This window comes from Puntigrus tetrazona, chromosome 10 (genome assembly GCF_018831695.1).
Source record: "Puntigrus tetrazona isolate hp1 chromosome 10, ASM1883169v1, whole genome shotgun sequence".
NCBI classification, from domain to species: Eukaryota; Metazoa; Chordata; class Actinopteri; order Cypriniformes; family Cyprinidae; genus Puntigrus; species Puntigrus tetrazona.
Genome location: NC_056708.1, coordinates 13,571,405 through 13,588,819, shown reverse-complemented (window position 1 = coordinate 13,588,819; position 17,415 = coordinate 13,571,405). Strand labels below are relative to the sequence as shown.

The window sequence follows — 17,415 nt, the reverse complement described above, 5'->3', positions numbered from 1 at the left end:
TTATATCCACCTGTGGAAAAGGAAAACTAAATACTATAATGTTATTGGACCATACTAAAGTCTGTTATACTGTGTAGTATTTACAACACTTTGTTAATGAATGCTATTAACAACAAACTGATAAACTATTAAATACTGTAGTATACTTCAGTTTTTACTACAGAAAATATTGTATTGCACATCCCCGATAGTTGTGGAAACTTGGGCAATTTGTTTATGGTTGTTATATTCCCGCAACATCTATAGAATTACCACATCAAATGAATTCAAGTACTTTACTATAGTATGGTTCGAAAACGTGTAATAAATGTAAGTATGTATATTAATTATAGTATGTTATTTGTTGTAGACAAGTGAAATGTTTGCTTTGTTGATTTATTTCTAAGAGAGGCACTGCAGGTTGGCACATTTTACTGTAAAAAAACATTTATTACAGATCCCTCACAGAAGGTTTGGGTCATTTTGTTTTCTAATAACATTGGTGGCTAAAAACAAAGATGCCCCAGATTAAATGTCGTAAAAAAAAACATCTGTAGTTGCTACGGCATTTTGGTGGAAACTATGACTGCCACAGCGATTTTTTATTTTGTATTTTGCGAAGACAAACGCTGTTTTTGAACTGTTCCGCGCCGCGGATCTTTGGTTCCGCCTCCAGCACGCGCGCACACCGGAAGTTTGGATTTTGTTGTTACACTGGAACAAAATGGCTGCTGTGAGTTTTTTTCATTGAAGGCACTGGAACATTTATTCCGCTTCTTGCTTTGGATTTCCTGCCTGTGGTGATGCAACTCGATTGGCAAGTCGGTTTTGATGTTTGTCGGCGTTGTCGCGCTCTGCCCCGCTCTGTCAGTTGGTCGTGTTTTGTGGATTTGTGCATTTGAAGTGAGCTGTTAGCTGTGGTTAGCCAGCCTGTCGTTTGCTGGAGCTGCAGTGCTGAAGTTTGCCTTTTTCTGCTGGGAACATATTCCTTTGCATTTCGTGAATGCATGCTGTTTATGGCTGCTGCATCCTTTAACACGTACTTTGTCATCATCGTGTTGAAGTTCGCCACATTTGTTTGCCAGATGTTGTGACTGCATGCACACACAGATGCATAACAGTCTTAATGAGCTGAGTTACTGTCTCATACTTTGTGTATTCGCATTCGCACACTTGTCGTTGGGTGTCTGGGTTTGAGTTTTGAATGGAAACTGTCAGCTGACAGGTAAGTGCACGTGGTAGTGTGTTTCTAAACTCTCTGTGTCTGATCTCAGGGCTTGAATGGTGTGTTTGTGGAGGTGACAGTGCTGGTGTAACACAACATCGCCTCCTGTCACGCAGCAACCACAATGGTAAGAACTACAGATTTGGTATTTTTAACAGGGTTAGATATTATTCATCACTATGTGATGGATTTGATTATTTGTGACATTGTACGAGAGTTTATTTCATGCATTTTCATTTATATTTCTTTCAAAGCAACAAGTCTTAGAATATGCATTGGATCGGGCTGAGGTACTTATTTTCTGCTGCACTTTTTATTTATTTCACATGTTGGTGTTTATTTGTGTCTGTAATGATGCGCTGTAGAGAAGAATGCACGTGTGTATTCTATCGCTGCTCAATAACATTGTTATTTCTTGTTTAGTACATTGTTGAAAGTGCTCGTCAGCGACCGGCGAAGAGACGAGTATCTTCGAGTGGAAGGAAATCCTTATATCAGAAACTCTATGAATTATACATTGAAGAGTGTGAAAAAGAACCAGAGTTGAAGGTAATGCTATAACGTATATAAAAATTAAGTAACCTAGCATTCACAACCATTCTTAATGAAACAAGGCATTGATTAGGGTGGGATTTTATAACTCTCATCAAATTGTATTTTATTAATATTGTATTGCGTGTGGATTGTCTTCTTTCTGTAGAAACTGAGAAGAAATGTGAATCTACTAGAGAAGCTGGTCTCACAGGAGTCGGTCTCATGTCTGGTGGTCAACCTGTACCCTGGAAATGAAGGATACTCGCTTATGCTTAGAGGAAAAAATGGATCCGGTACTGTCTGCTTTATATTTTTTTATTGGTTAAATCATCTGAGCTTTTCATGTTGCATATTAATAAACTCGTACCAAATTATAAGATTCAGAAACGATCCGACTTCGCTACGAAGAAACAGAGTTGCTGGAGTACTTGGATGCTGAGGAGTTGCCACCCATCCTTGTAGACCTTCTAGAAAAATCACAGGTTAGTGGCATGTACAATTTTTTTTTTTTTTTTTTTTTTTTTTTTTTATGTGTTTTTGTTGTTTTTCTCATTTCTGCTGTCTGTGACTATTTTGTTTATTTATTTTTACATCAACATTTTCAAATGTTTACATTTTATTATATATAAACGCAGCTTTCACTAAATCATGTTCAGAAAAACAAGTGATATTGCTAACTGAAATGAAAACTGTTATTAAAATGTTTTCGGTAAAGTTGAAATAATAGCCCAAACTTACCCAAAAATAAGAAATGTTGCCTCGCCTTAAATTTTCAATTTCTATAACTAAAAAAAATCTCTTAAATAAAATGAAGCTACTTTAGGAATATAAAAATAATGACAAAGCCCCAGAACAAATAGCTTAAAGTAACATAAAAATAAAAGCTAATTCAAAATATTAATAAACGCTGTTACAGTAAATTAATACTGGTTCAGAATTGATTCTAGATGTGATTTTAATTGAATTAATCTACATGTTTCTTTAATTCCAGTCAGAAGAGTTTTGTTGCACTCTGAGGAACTGATGCATAAACCACGAGCTTACATTTGTGTTCCTGTTTCTGTTCTTTTAGGTGAACATATTCCACTGTGGCTGTGTCATAGCTGAGGTCAGGGACTACCGACAGTCTGGAAATGCAAAGATGCCCACCTACCAGAGCCGGCACATCCTGCTGAGACCCACTATGCAGGTCAGTAATAGAGCTGATTTGTGACCAGCAGTTCCTGTTCTGTATCTGATATGAAGTCATTTATCTTCTCCACACCAGACCCTGATCTGTGACGTTCATGCGATGACAAGTGATCACCACAAGTGGACACAGGTGAGGGGACTATCTGTTAACATTTAAAACTTTAAGGTCAGTAAAATTATTTTCAACATCATTACCCCAGTCCTTAGTGTCACATGATCCTACAGAAATATGCTCTAATATGCTGATTTGCTGCTCAATAAGCGTTTTTATATATTTTTTACACAGATGTGTAATGTTACCTGCCCTATATCCAATTCAGTTATTGTTTACTAAAACTAAAAAATTATTTAAAAATAATTTTCTTTATTAAATATAACTGAATCAAAAATATAAATATTAGATTTTAAGTAAGGAAAGAAAAGTTGCCTTGGCATTGGCTTAAGTTGAAATAAAATAAAAAAAAAAAAAAAATTAAATTAAAGCTTAAAAGAAAAAATATATATAATAATTATCAGTTGAGAACAGCTGTACTTAATATTTTTGTAGATACTGCATTTTTTTTTTTACCACATATATATGTAAATTTATGTGTTTATTTTTATTTTTTTTTATTCATCTCTGTTGAATAAGTAGTTTCATTTAAAAAATGTGACTGATCTTAAACCTTTGATAAGTAGCATAGTTTAAAAGACCATTACAGATTCTCAGCACAGTGTGAGGATGGAGGATGTGTTGATTCTCATGTGCTTTGACTGTGTTTACAGGATGATAAACTTCAGCTGGAGAGTCAGCTGATTCTGGCCACAGCAGAGCCTCTGTGTCTGGACCCCTCCATCTCTGTCAGCTGCACCACCAACCGTCTGCTCTACAACAAACAGAAGATGAACACGCGATCCATGAAACGGTAATTCACTACGCTTTTTAGCTTCATTAGACATACGCCGGGCTTGATCATCAGTTGTCTTTTAAACAAAGTGCAAAATCAGACCGTCTATGATGAGTTTTTGTCATCTGCTGCTCAGTGTGGTTGTTTGTCAATTTGCATTCAAGAAATAGTTTAAACCCACAGAGCGTAGTTTTTTGTTTTTTTTTTATCTGTGGTTAGCCACCATGTGTGAACTGAAAAGCTGCTGTTGTTCTTCTGATGTCTCAAATGTGAGTGGTAGTAATGTGCAGGTGACAAAAATTGCGCATTTTTTGAAGTTTAAGGCTTCAAAATGTATTTGTTTTGTAATAATACGGTTGTCGTCTTTGTCCTCGCTGCAGGTGTTTCAGGAGGCATTCTCAAGCAGCTCTGAACCGACAGCAGGAGATGATGAGCCACTGCCCTGCACTGCCACAGCTCAGACTCCTGGACTACCTGCAGAGGAGGAAAGAGAGGAAACCTGCTCCTTCCATAGACCTTAAGATCTCCAAAGCTGGAAATGTGAGTTTAATTTTAAGTTAATAAAAAAAAAGAAGAAAAATTTACATTTGTAATAATGTTATCAAAAAAAAAAAGTATTACGGAGTTCACAAAAACTATTAAACAGAACTGTTTTCAATGTTGATGATTATGAGAAGTGTTTCTTGATTTAATGTTTATTAATTCTAATATTCAAATATATAACAGATAAATGCAGCCTTAAGTATAAGCGGAAATCTTACCAGTGTCGAACAGTACTGTATTAATAAAATGTCTTTCCTTTTCTTCTTTTATGACTGGTGTGCGCACGCTTTCTGTGTTTAAATCGCTCTTGTTTTTCCATCAGTGTGTGGACATGTGGAAACAGAGCAGTTGTCAGCTGACCGTCCCGTCAGAAATTGATGTGAGTTGCATCTCTCTCTTTTCTGTAGGTTCTAGGCCATTTATAGCAAAAATGACAAAAAAAATAGTTGAGTTTAAAATTATTTCTAAGGTAAGTTTCACATGTCCTGTGTTCTGAGATGGTGTTTCGTTTCATTTTTGTTCCTGTATCCAAGTCTACGGAAGTAAGCTTTTATTTCTGCTTGCAGGTGGAAAATTATGCAGTGGCAGAGAACTCTGTCAAACTAGATGACACTCAGCCCACTGTGTGGCCTGCGCAGGTAACTCAAATGTGTAAATCTTGCATACTAACTAGACTGCACAAACCCTGCTTGTTTAATCTGTGTGATGTGCGGGCTGTGTTTCCTAACAGGATGTGAGGGACGACTACATTTTCGAGTGTGAGGTAGGAGGTCAGCCTCAAAGAACAAAAGTCACTATCTTCCAGTCTATGGGGGACCCGCTGGTGTATGGGAAAATCTACAGCGCCAAAGACTCCAAATCAGAGGAGGATGTCACAGACCTACACCTCATTCATCCACCGTAAGAAATAACATGACGTTTTTAGAATTCTTATTTGACATTTCTATTACATTATGTATTTTATTACGCTCTAAGATGAACGTAAAGTGTTATTTGTTACGCTCACCTAATTGTTGTTGCATTTACCTGAGCTTTTATTTTCTCTGTGTTTTGTAGATTCCTCATAGGTTCAAAAACAGATGCTGATCGGTAAGTACAGGAGCCATGCTTTGTTTGGTGTTATTGAGTTTCAGGTCTTGGTTGCGCTTAGTAAGTAATAAATATACCTGCGCTACAGGTTCCTGGCGCAGTATAAGGAGGTGTATGAACGAGACGTGAAGTGTCAGGTGAAGATGTTGCACAACTCAGGCAGCGCAGGGTCCCAAGGCCAGCTCTCCCCCTCCAGGGAAAACGAGGTGAGACTAACCATCCCGACTAAGACATGCTGCAAAATTTTATTATACGATTTGGATCAGGTTGGATCAGGAATTATGTGTTAGATTGAGAAAGTGAATGTCATAACAAAAGTCTTTTTTGATGGATGTTTGTTGTTGATCCAGGCTGATGGATTCTCAGCTCTGGTCCAGTCTTCGGTTTTAGGAAAGGGCGTCAAACACAGACCTCCTCCTATCAAACTGCCAGCCGGCTCAGCCTGCGCCTCCTCAGGTGAGACAAACTTATTAATATAATAATATGTATGGGGCAGTTTCCCGGACAGGGTTTTAATTAAGACAGGAGTAGGCTTAATTTCAAATAGTTAATCTTTTGTTTAAAAAATGGCTTTCTGAAACACAGATTATGTATAGATTACTAACTCCTGGACTATGGAGTCCTGAACTAAAACAAACTTTTTTGTTTTAAAGCCAATTATGCTAATCTGATTTAACACGACAGAGGTTGCCTGTAAAACATGGAATGAACCAAGACAAAACTTGTATGAAACTGAGGAGCAAATCCCAGAGTTAACCTGCAATCAACAACAACAAAAATAAACAAAGAATCAAAAATGTTACTCAATAAGAGAACTTTTTAAAACAAGCGAAGAATAAAGACTGTAAACACAATGTTAATCTGAAGTTAAACCTACCTCCTATTAGATTTAATTTAAGCCTCGATTTAGTCCTCTAGTCTTCCTCCAGGAACTCCTTATTAAAATCCGGACTACACAAAGTCTGACACTACTTAAAACCATGAAATAAAAATATTGATTTCTAATATAAATGATATGAATATAAATATATACATCTAAATACACCGTACGTACATATAAATAATAAATATACACAGTACACAAATTATGTGAAGAACATTTTTTTTGGATGCAGTTAATCGCAATTAATTGTTTGACAGCACAAATTTGAATATATTAAAAATGTATTTTATTCCTGTCATGGCAATGCTAAATTTTCGGCATTGAAACCTTCCCGAAATCATACCAATATGCTAACTTGATGTTCATCTTACATCACTTATTATTGGTGCCCTGTTATTAATAATAGTTCATGTTGTTATCATTATTTAAAAAACGGTGTTTGAGATCAATGATTTTCGGGTCTGACCTCCTTCCTGTGTTAATGTCATTCCCTCTCTTCAATCTCAGTATGTTTAAAAAGTCTTTAAAAAGTGTATAAATAAACACCTCTCTTTTTTATTTTCTTTAGGTAACCCGTACAGTACACAGGCGTCAAGCAGCCATCTCAAGTGCCCAACCCCTCCACCCACAAAGAATCAGTCGCTCTCCCGGAAACACTCCATGGAGCTTGGCCTGCTGTCGCCTGCTGCTCTCTCGCCCATGCAGAGTGTGTATCCCTCAGTTCACAACTAAAATGCTATCAGTAGCTTTGTTTCCATTCACCTATTTTTATGCACACTAATTAATACCGGAAGCCGGAGGGCACCCTTGTGCAGATGCTCCACATATACCTAGTAGAAGTAAGTTCAGGAAATCCCTAATATGAACAAAGGGATCCAGTGATTGCTGTAGCTGAATAAAACCCAGATAGAGAAATTTCAAGCAATCTTAGGTATTTTTATAAGGATAAAGTACATTTAGAATGCATTACTAATCTACATAGTATTCTTCACTGTATATAATACTATAAAATAGCATGCTTTCTGCCTTATTCTGTGACCCAAAACCCACGCCTGGTCACCAAAAAAACATACTTCAAACTGTTATGTTATTACAGGGTAAAAGCATGTCAATAAATAATATCTTTGTTGGACAACAGGTTTGTTGACATGAAAAACTATCGCACATGTGCTACTGTCATACATTTATTCAATATTTTTGTTGCTCTGTACAGCCCTATCAATACCCATTTCCCCCATTGTACCCATTGTAAAATTTCACGTTCACTTTCCTTCACATCACTCCACACAGAAATATGTCAACATATGGACTTTATTGTTATTATCGCGAGAAGACTAATTCTTATCGTGGGGAGAATTTTTACCGGTATATCGCAAATGTCAAGATATCGTCCATCCGTAATGCCATATTCCAGTTTTGCGCATAAGTTTAATTTGAATCCTTGGATGGAAACATAGCTTGTGCTTGTTAACCAAATACTTCTTCTCTGATCGTCCTCCACAGGATCAGGTACTCCAAAGCCCTCCACCCCCACCCCCACCAACACGCCGTGTTCGACGCCCCACCCTGCCGATGTTCAGAGTGCCACGCCTTCAGTAACGCCCACCCCTCAGGACCCCGCCCTTCCACAGCAGCCAACCCTGCTTACCCCCTTTGCCCAACAGCAGATGACCCTGCCTGTCATGACTATTCCCCTGCCCACGTCCAGCACCACATCCTCACAGGTCATGACAAACCCTGCAGGGCTCAACTTCATCAACGTGGTGGGCCCGGTTTGGTAAGAACCCAAAATTTGGGGGGGGGATATTAAAGGGGAACAGCGACTAACCACTTCTGTTTGTGGTCTTTTACAGCAGTCCACAGACTCTGATGAGCGGATCTAACCCAATGCTGGGTTGTAGTCCTGGTACTCTAGCGTCTGGTATTCCCTTGAGTGGGCTTTTGCCCTCTGGTGGTCTTATGTCTGGAGCTCTTCCTGCCATGCAGCCTGCAGCCCCATCAGGTAATCCTCTATGAGAATCTCTTCCTGCATGGTCAGATGTTCATCATTGCCTTTTATTAGTTGCTACCGTGGATTACATTTACATTTACATTTAGTCATTTTGCAGACGCTTTTATCCAAAGCTTTTATCCAAAGCGACTTACAATTGAGAGTATAGAAAAAACTTCATGTTGTTCCAGCAGGTGGGCCTTTTGGGCTGAACAACAGCCCTGGACTGCGACCGCTTAACCTTCTTCAGGTGAGAGAGCTTTTGTGGTTTTGTGGAGATGATTCTGTCTTTCTCTCCCATTTATGTTTTTTTTTTTTTTTTTTTTTTTTTTCTCTTCTTTTCTTCTATCAGCTCCCAACAGGACCACTGATTTTTAATTCTCTACAGCAGCAGCAGTTGTCTCAGTTCTCCCCTCAGCAGCAAAGCAGTCAGTCGGCCACATCCAGCCCCCAGCAGCAGGGGGATGCGGTGAGTCAGAAACACTCTAGTTAATATTTTACACTGCTGTCTTCTAGCAATTTTCAGAGGCTTAGAATGAACTCCAATAGTGTTAAAGGGATAATTCACCCAGTACTGAAAATTCTCAAGTCAATGGCTACAATCAACTGTTTGGTTACCAACATTTTTCAAAATATCTTCTCTTGTGCTCATAAGAAGAAAGAAACTCTTACAGGTTTTTGAGGGTGAGTAAATGATAACGGTAGTTCTTTGGGTGAACTATCACTGTCACATTTGTGTACATCTTTATTATATTCAATTACATTTAGGGGAAAAAAGTATATATTTTTTCAAATGTTATATAAAATAGTCAACATTATTTTACATTTTTATTATAAACTAGATTTCATTATAATCTGTATTTAAATTATATACAGATTAAATAATTATGTTTGGGGAAACTCAAACTTTTAATTTTGTCTATAAGAGTAAAATGTTACAATGTGATGTAGTTTTAATTTACGTATTTGAATAACAGTTATATAGTGTAGTTTTTTAAATAACATAAATATTTGATATAATTTACTTAAATGAAATCATACACTCATAAGATATATTTATATGTATTTTATTTATATTCAACCAGTGGGAGTTGAAGGAAGTGTTTGGGAAAACAAGTGGTATCTTGAATATTTTGTACAATACAAGATGAGAGTAAAGTATATTTGATGTATTTTGATTTAGACATTGCATTATATATATTATACTGTATTACACTTAGAATATAATAACAACAAGTATTGTACATTTATTTATATATATATATATATATATATATATATATATATATATATATATATATATATATATATATATATATATATATATATATAAATAAATGAAATAAAAAAAGTCATTCTTTACTCACCCTCATGTTGTTCCAAACCTGTATGTATTTCTTTCTTTGGGTGAGTAAAGAATGATAAAATGTTTATTTATTAATGTTTATTTATTTGACATTGGCAGCCTCATAAACTGTGTTTAGTTTCATGCTATACTACAGAATGTATATATGTATACAGCAGTCAACATTTTGAAGTGGATCATAAAAGTTCATCAAAGACAAGAATGAGTATTATTTGATAAACACCGTTTGCTGACTACTGTATATGTTCTGAAGGTGATTTCTATTGTCCTCTTTGAATCAGGCTGATCCGGGTCTGACAGCAGAACAGGGTCTGTCTGCACAACAGACGGCGGTCATCAATCTCACTGGAGTGGGGGGATTCATGTCTCCTCAGGCAGCAGGTACAGACTCGTGCACTTGACACACGTTTCATTTCTCTGCCACTTGTCAAGAACATCTCTAGTCCAGATATCTCTAACAGACACTAACACGAGTAGACATACTAATGGATTTAGATTTTGTAGCGTGTCATACTAATCTCAACATAGATCAATCAAAGTTAATCAGACCTGTTTTTTGATTATCTGGGTTTGTCATTTGATTAACATGATGGTGGATGCCACTTTTCCTCTTTCTGCTACATTCTACCTTTTATTTCCTGTTACCTCCCTCCCCACCCTGTTCTTTCTCTCTCCCCTCCCCTCCTCTTCCTCTTCCTCTTCCTCCTCCACCCCACCCCTCTGTCCGTGGTAGTGCTGTCCCAGCTGGGTTGTGGTCTGGAGGGGTCCGGGCCAAGCCTACCGTCCCCGAGGCTCCAGCAACAGCACCAGCCACAGATCCAAGTAATGCAGCAACTTTGACCTCATCCACCCATAGACATGTGTATATCAGACTGACCTTTGACCTGTCAGACACCGACTCCCCTTTCCACTGACTTTTGAAAACCCCTTAAATTCAAAATCGACCTTCTTGAAGGGTTATTTCATCCCAAAAAGGAGAATCCCATCATTTACCCGCCTTTGTTGTTCCAAACCCCTAAGAAATTGCTCTTTTTCATCTGATCGAATCACAAATATTTCTGTCCCTTCATTGAAAGTCGGTTCAAGCCTGAAATAAATCTCACACACCTTTCTGGTCTTAACGTACATCATTCTTTAATTCACATTATTCCATTTAAAACGAGCTATTTAAAAAAGAATCTTATTTTAATATTTAAAAAGTTTGGGCTTTGTATTTTTTTAAATGCTTTTGAAAGATGTCTAATGTTTACAAAGGCCTCATTTATTTGATAAAAAAAAAGATATAATTTGTGAAATATTACAATTTAAGATAAGTTTTCTGTTAGAATTTTTTTTAAATGTATATGTTAATGTAATTTATTCTTGTGGGGTTTTTTTTTTAAGCATCATCACTACAATCTTTAGTGTCATAATCCTTCAGAAAACAAGTTTTTTTCTGCGTAATATTTTAGTGAAGACATTTTTAGTCTTTTTTTTTAAAAAATCAATTTAATGGTTGTTTTTTTCTAAATAATTATTAGTTTAATTTTTTAAAAAAAGGTCATTTTACTGAACCCAAACTTTTAAACAAACTGATAGTTCTAAATCATACCTGTTCTTGTATCAAGATTTACATTTTACATTCAAGGGTCTGGTGAAAGGTCAGTCTGTTATATGACGTCTATGCATTCACTCTTTAGATTAAATGTTCCACACTACACAACTAAAAACTGTTGTTCATGAGAATCACATCAATAGCTTCTTTTCTGGCTACTTCTGACCGACATGTAAAGCTTCACGTGGATTCTTCTCTTGCCATGACTTGAGTTAGCATTTTTCTGTCTAAGCCTTTACCGACATGTTTCAAATAAGCTTGTGGCATCAGCTAATTTCCTAACAGCTGCTTGAGGAGCATGTTTTGTAGCAATTGAGACAAAATCTCCAAAGCTTAAGGAATGTCTTATGAATACGGAGGTTAATCAGGTTTAATTTCATTTCTAAGCATGACACATTTGTACTGTTTTCTCCATCATCACACACAGCTCACGCTGATCGGCCCACTCTCCTGCCCTGCATCTGACCCCAGTAACAGCCCAACTCTTGCATTAGCCCCAGCTGAGATGCGAGTTGAAGTTGCTGTCTTACTAACACCAAACGAGAGCATGGCTGTATGTGTGTGTGTGTGTGTGTGTGTGTGTGTATAATAGAAGATAACTGACAATCAGCAGCTGGATTGCACTTTTAATTTGACCACCTCCTATTCACCGCTCCTGCTTGATCCTCTTCTGTTCCTCACAGTATATTGTTTCCATCATTTACCCTCAGGTCTTTCATTCCTCCCTCTTTCAGCCTCACACTGCTTCAAACACCATTGATATTTGTCCAGCATGTTGCATCCATTTTCACTGCAGTGTTAATAAACCGTGGTTTCCTTTCAGCAGCTCTACTTCAGTCAAAACTCTTCCATTATCAGAGCCAGGTTGTAATCTATCAGTATCAGTCGATATTATATATTTTCATTTAGCAACTCTTTGCTGTCGACACTCAAAGTTAATCTTTAAAAACATTACTTTAGTAGCCCCGGTAAATATATTTAGTAAATCTCAAAATGCCCAAATTCACTTGTGGCATTTAAAATTAAGTTTATAATAATATTTATTTATATGCAACTTCACAAACATAAAACAAGAATTCAATATCAAACTAACTAGTATAAACGTGTGTGTGTGTGTGTATATATATATATATATATATAAGTACATGCAAACACTGTGTGTGTGTGTGTGTGTGTGTGTGTGTGTGTGAATATATAAGTTTACATACCTACCTAACACAAAGTTTTCTTTCATTTGTGGTTAGTGTTTGGCTGAAGCTATTTATTATCATTACTGTGTTTACTCTTTTTAATTCATAATGACAACAGAAACTACCCAAATGGCCCTGGTCAAAAGTTTACATACCCTGGTGATTTTGACCTGATAAGTTGACACAAATGGGTTTGAATGGCTATTAAAGGTAAGCGTCTTCACCTGTGATCTGTTTGCTTGTAATTAGTGTTTGTGTGTATATAAAAGGTCAGTTACTTTGTACAGTTACTTGACCCTTGCATCTTTCATCCAGAGCTGCACTGAAGTTTCTAGATTCTAAATCATGGAGAAAGCAAAAGAATTGTCAAAAGATCTGTAGGAAAAAATGTAGTTGAACTGTATAAAACAGGAAAGGGATTGTTAAAAGATATCCAGGGAATTGAGAATGCCAACAGCGTTCAAACTCTAACTAAAAAGTGGAAAGCAAACCACGGTCAGGTAGACAAACTAAAATTTCAGCCACAACTGCCAGGAAAATTGTTTGGGAAGCAAAGAAAAACCCACAATAAACTTCATGTGAAATACAAGACTCTCTGATAACGTTGTGTGGCTGATCAAGATGCACAGTAAGGAGGCAGAACTATGCAAATGCCACAAAGTATCATGCTTACAATATGCCCAACAGCACAAGAGACGAGCCTCAAACCTTCTGGCACAAAGTCATTTGGAGTGATGACAATAAAATTGAACTTTTTAGCCACAACCATAAATGCTACACTTGGATCAAAATTGATATGATGAATGCAGTATGTCAGATGCAGAATTCAGTCTCCTGACCTCAATATCAATGAGCCACTCTGGGGAGATCTCAAACGTGAAGGTCATGCAAGACAGCCCAAGAATTTAAAAGAATAGGCAGCTTTACCATCTGAGATGATAAAGAGCCTCATGCACAACTACCACAAAAGACTTCAAGCCGCTATTGATGTTAAAGGGGGAAGTACACAGTATTAACCATGTAAACTTTTGACCAGAGTCATTTGGGTACTTTCTGTTGTCATTCTAATTTAAAAAGAGTAAACACAGCTGATTGATAAAAATGGCTTCAGCCAAACTCTAACCATGAGTGAAAGAAAATTGGATGCTATTCATATTCTCTGAAAAAATATATATATAATGTTTTATTTTAATGAATTCTTTTTAACGGTAGTCTATGTTCTTAAAACAAATGTAACATTATTCCAATAATTAAGTATTACCCCACTTTAAGCATCATTCAAGTTTTGTTTTTAATTATAAGACAAAAATACAGCCAGTGGTTTTCACACTTGGCTACATTGATAGCAATGGAGAACAAGATACGTACACGAAAATCAACTAATCCCAAGATTAAAGCCGAATGTGTCGATTTGTTCTTGACATTTACGGCATTTATCTCCATTGCTGAGTAGAAGAGACGCTTCAGAGGCACAGCTGCCGTGATAGGAGACTCTGGGGACACTTTAAACTGCACATATTCATTTATCCGTTACTCTTCCCTTTCGCAGTTGCAATTCTTGCAGCACCAAATGCAACAGCAGCAAATGGGTATGGCAGTGGGGGCGGCAGCACAGGCAGCGCTGCCACGGCAACATTCCGCCAGCCAGCCAAAAAGTAAGAGGAAACGCAGCACGCCACAGCCCCTCCCCAAATCATGACCTCCAGCCGGACGGCACCAAATGGCACTGTGTTCAATCGATCGGCAGCATTGATGGACTGACTGGCTTGACCGGACAAAAGTTGGATTTTTTTTTTTTTTTTTTTTTTTTTATGTTCATAGGGGTGCAGGAATTGCCCTCCTGACCTCAGGACAGATGGATAGATACTGCGAGGATTTTTAGAGCAGGGGACCTTAGAGTATTACCGTATTTTTTAAAGAAATACAAGATATTAAATGAGACAATTCTGGTAGGGTTCTCTACGGCATGCTGTCTTTATTCTCCTTCCAAATGGCCCTTTCAACGAGAGCCTGTTTGGCTTAAGAGGGTGGACCCTACGCACACTAATAAGGGCCGTACAGATGTGCCTCAATCACCTGTTGCTCAACTTTACCGTTACGAGAAAACTTCTCTACTGCTGGATGTCAGAGTGATAGGCCGCCTTGTCCCAGCATGCAATTACATGTGCGGTTTTTATACGGCACATTTTAAAATGGCATTTTGTTATACTGAGGGGGAGTTGATGTATATTCTTATGGAGGGGAAAAAAAATCTAAACCATGTGAATGGATGACATTTCTGAACACTGAGGCAGAATTTTTGTAAATGGTCTTTGTCGGCAGTTTTATTGTGATAAAAAAGAAAGTATATATTGACAGTGAAAAATACATCTTTTAGATAAAAAAAAAAGTCATGACTGTGTGTGTTTATTTCGCCGTTTTCGTACTCTCAATGACTTTTCCCACCAGTTTGCTGATTTCTTTGTTTCTTGTTATGGCTCGATTTATGCAGTGTTGCAGTTTCTCACCAGATAACGACGTCCCACCTAAAACAAAAAGGCAAATTTCTCTCTCTTTTTTTTTTTTAAATCAAATCTGCAGACCAAAAAAACAACACCACAATTTTGGATCCTAATTTGTATTGTGTAGGTATAATTTTCTTTAAATTTGTAAAGAGCGTTTGACTTATTTTAATTTTTTTACTTAAAAGAAACTTTAAAGTCTCCCTGTAAATTACCACCAAAATGAGAGCAAAAATAAAGAATTATGGAGAGAGACGTATATTAGTATTGTACTTTAACAAAAAAAATAATAATTAGTACTATTATTAAATATAAGTAATAGTATTAGTAATATGGTTATGTATTTTTTTTTTTCTTAAAATGTAATAAACACTAACAAAACATACCAGGGTCCATGTTTATATGCTCATATAAACATTTAAAAAGGTGATTTAAAAAAAACCTGTTGCAGTTTACTCTCCGATGAGTTAAATAACCTGTAATTTGTCACCCATCTTAATGTTCACCTGGTTTGTGGACGGCACAGAGTCGATCCTCTTCATCGGTTACCACAGTCAGTAAAGCCGTGGACAAGCTTTCTTCTTCTGCTGTAGGGTCGACTATGATAATAGAGCTGTTCAGTGCAGAAATACAGAAGATTGTATCTGAACTCATTCTTGTCATTTGTACAGATATTTATATTTATATCTAAGACTGCAGTTGTGTAATAGAGAAACAAGTTGTCAATTACTCATCAAATACTGCAAACGATGAACCAACTGGATGCCGATTGATCTTCAAGGGCCTCTTCTTCTCAATGTCAACTTCTGCTAAATCGGTCTCTTTGTTTATTGTGACTTCGGGGAGTTGTGCTGAGGAGTATGAAATGTGTTTATTAATAATCAAAACAGCCGGAGGACATGTTACACTTAGGAGAAGCGCTCACCGTTCTTTAAAGCTGCCAGCAGAACTATGATGCAGGCGTCAAGTAAGTTCCCGTCATAATCCAAACACATAATATCACAGTACAGCACCCAACAAAGCTAGAAAGATCAGTGATAAAAGAAATGTAAAGTACTTGATAAGAACAATTTGAAGAAAAATGGCATTAATATACATAATTTATAAATATATATGTGCTGTCAATGATTAATCACATCCAAAATAAGTTTTAGTTTACATAATGTGTACTTGTGTGTGTGTGTGTGTGTATATATATATATATATATATATATATATATATATATATATATATATATACACACACACACACATATATACACACACACACGTATCTATATATTAAAGAAATATATACATGTGATAAATATACAGTATTTGTGTATTTTTATTATACATACACAACACCCGTGTCAACAAAAAAAAAATAAAAATTTGACAGCACTAACATTTAATAAATCTTACCTTAGATTTTTCAATGCACAGGTCTTCTATATTTATTAAATCTGAACTAAAAAGCAGAAGAAAATAAACTAGTATTACATATAGAATTTGATTAATAATAATAATATTTGATTAATGAATAACGATTAATAAAAACATCTTTGACAATAAAAATTTACACCACTTCAACAGGAAAATGTGAGCCCACCTTTCAATGACATCTGCAATAAACTGGCTGGCTGCCTGGGCCTGTTCTCCTGGTGGCCCGGGTCTGAACTTAGATGAGCACAGTGGGGGCAGATCTACATTTGGGACTTGGAGAGCAAAGAGGAACCGAGTTACGTTTCATTCAACACCCTAATGTATAATATTTCTCAAATCTCCAGCCATCATTTACATGTACCTATGTATCCTTTATTAGGAGCATCAGATGGTGGCGCAGTCAACTCCTGCAAGGAAAAAAAAGCTGTAACTTCGTAATCAACAAGGCACCATCGTTTTCACGAAAAACAAAAATGATTCTCACAGCTTTGATCCCACATATCACTGTTGTGTTTCCAATTTTCACCAACGCTGATCCATCGGCTGTAGATATAGAGCCTAGAAGGACACATTCATCCATTTATGCCTAATAACGTCCTTATATCTGAAAAATCCAATCACTTTAATAATAACACGCATCCCATGCTTACTAATGTTTAAGGTTGTGGCTCTGAACTCTCCCAATTCCCTTCCATCAGGACGGCAGTTTTCTTTCTGTCGAGTATTCGATCAAGATATTGAGTAGCTTAATTATTACATCAGCGTTATAATAAGAAAAACTGATCAACTCACCAAAAAGCTCCTGTGATATTCCAGAGGCTCCGCGGTTCTAAAAACACAATGAATTAGTTAATACAACAAAGTCGTTATCTCACTGTCCGGAAGGCGTTATTATATTAAATAATTCAGAAACAATTTACACATGTAACTAACTGTGCAGTAGCTCACTCACTTGAAACCAGCCGCCATGATGTTTAGAAGCGGCACGTGAAGGCTGCAGTGACGTAAAGACGCCGCG

General features: G+C 36.7%; 2 protein-coding genes across 8 annotated transcripts; one reads left to right on the top strand and one right to left on the bottom strand.

Moving 5' to 3' along the window:
* The first annotated feature begins 693 nt into the window (after window positions 1-693).
* Window positions 694-14,389, top strand: supt20 (SPT20 homolog, SAGA complex component). 7 transcript variants are annotated; one of them, XM_043250515.1, is made up of 24 exons: window positions 694-712; window positions 1,254-1,331; window positions 1,459-1,494; window positions 1,628-1,753; window positions 1,905-2,031; window positions 2,117-2,220; window positions 2,811-2,927; window positions 3,006-3,059; window positions 3,695-3,834; window positions 4,197-4,356; window positions 4,682-4,738; window positions 4,926-4,997; window positions 5,090-5,259; window positions 5,416-5,448; window positions 5,537-5,654; window positions 5,799-5,904; window positions 6,900-7,037; window positions 7,835-8,108; window positions 8,185-8,333; window positions 8,513-8,571; window positions 8,674-8,790; window positions 9,969-10,068; window positions 10,421-10,509; window positions 14,021-14,389. In XM_043250515.1, exons 2-24 carry the CDS (start codon window positions 1,329-1,331, stop codon window positions 14,168-14,170), a joined length of 2,499 nt encoding a protein of 832 aa, XP_043106450.1. In that variant the 5' UTR covers window positions 694-712; window positions 1,254-1,328; the 3' UTR covers window positions 14,171-14,389. The 7 variants fall into 7 exon arrangements, with proteins under 7 accessions (XP_043106450.1, XP_043106452.1, XP_043106453.1 ...); XM_043250517.1 differs by having other exon boundaries at window positions 701-796; window positions 8,710-8,790; XM_043250518.1 differs by having other exon boundaries at window positions 702-796; window positions 8,516-8,571; window positions 8,710-8,790.
* Window positions 14,390-14,777: 388 nt separating this feature from the next.
* exosc8 (exosome component 8) lies at window positions 14,778-17,402 on the bottom strand. Its single transcript, XM_043250523.1, has 11 exons — window positions 17,350-17,402; window positions 17,190-17,226; window positions 17,048-17,111; window positions 16,882-16,955; window positions 16,759-16,804; window positions 16,564-16,669; window positions 16,377-16,422; window positions 15,898-15,994; window positions 15,703-15,823; window positions 15,479-15,585; window positions 14,778-14,996 (listed from the first exon to the last, which is right to left on the bottom strand). Exons 1-11 carry the CDS (start codon window positions 17,364-17,366, stop codon window positions 14,878-14,880), a joined length of 834 nt encoding a protein of 277 aa, XP_043106458.1. The 5' UTR covers window positions 17,367-17,402; the 3' UTR covers window positions 14,778-14,877.
* Between the last annotated feature and the right edge of the window lie 13 nt (window positions 17,403-17,415).

Coding starts and splice junctions, on each gene's coding strand:
- supt20 (XM_043250515.1), top strand. Junction 2,032..2,116: donor TAGAGGAAAAAATGGATCCG/GTACTGTCTGCT, acceptor CCAAATTATAAG/ATTCAGAAACGATCCGACTT. Junction 8,791..9,968: donor CCCAGCAGCAGGGGGATGCG/GTGAGTCAGAAA, acceptor TCTTTGAATCAG/GCTGATCCGGGTCTGACAGC.
- exosc8 (XM_043250523.1), bottom strand. Junction 17,112..17,189: donor AATATCACAGGAGCTTTTTG/GTGAGTTGATCA, acceptor AATACTCGACAG/AAAGAAAACTGCCGTCCTGA. Junction 16,805..16,881: donor TGATATGTGGGATCAAAGCT/GTGAGAATCATT, acceptor TTTTCCTTGCAG/GAGTTGACTGCGCCACCATC.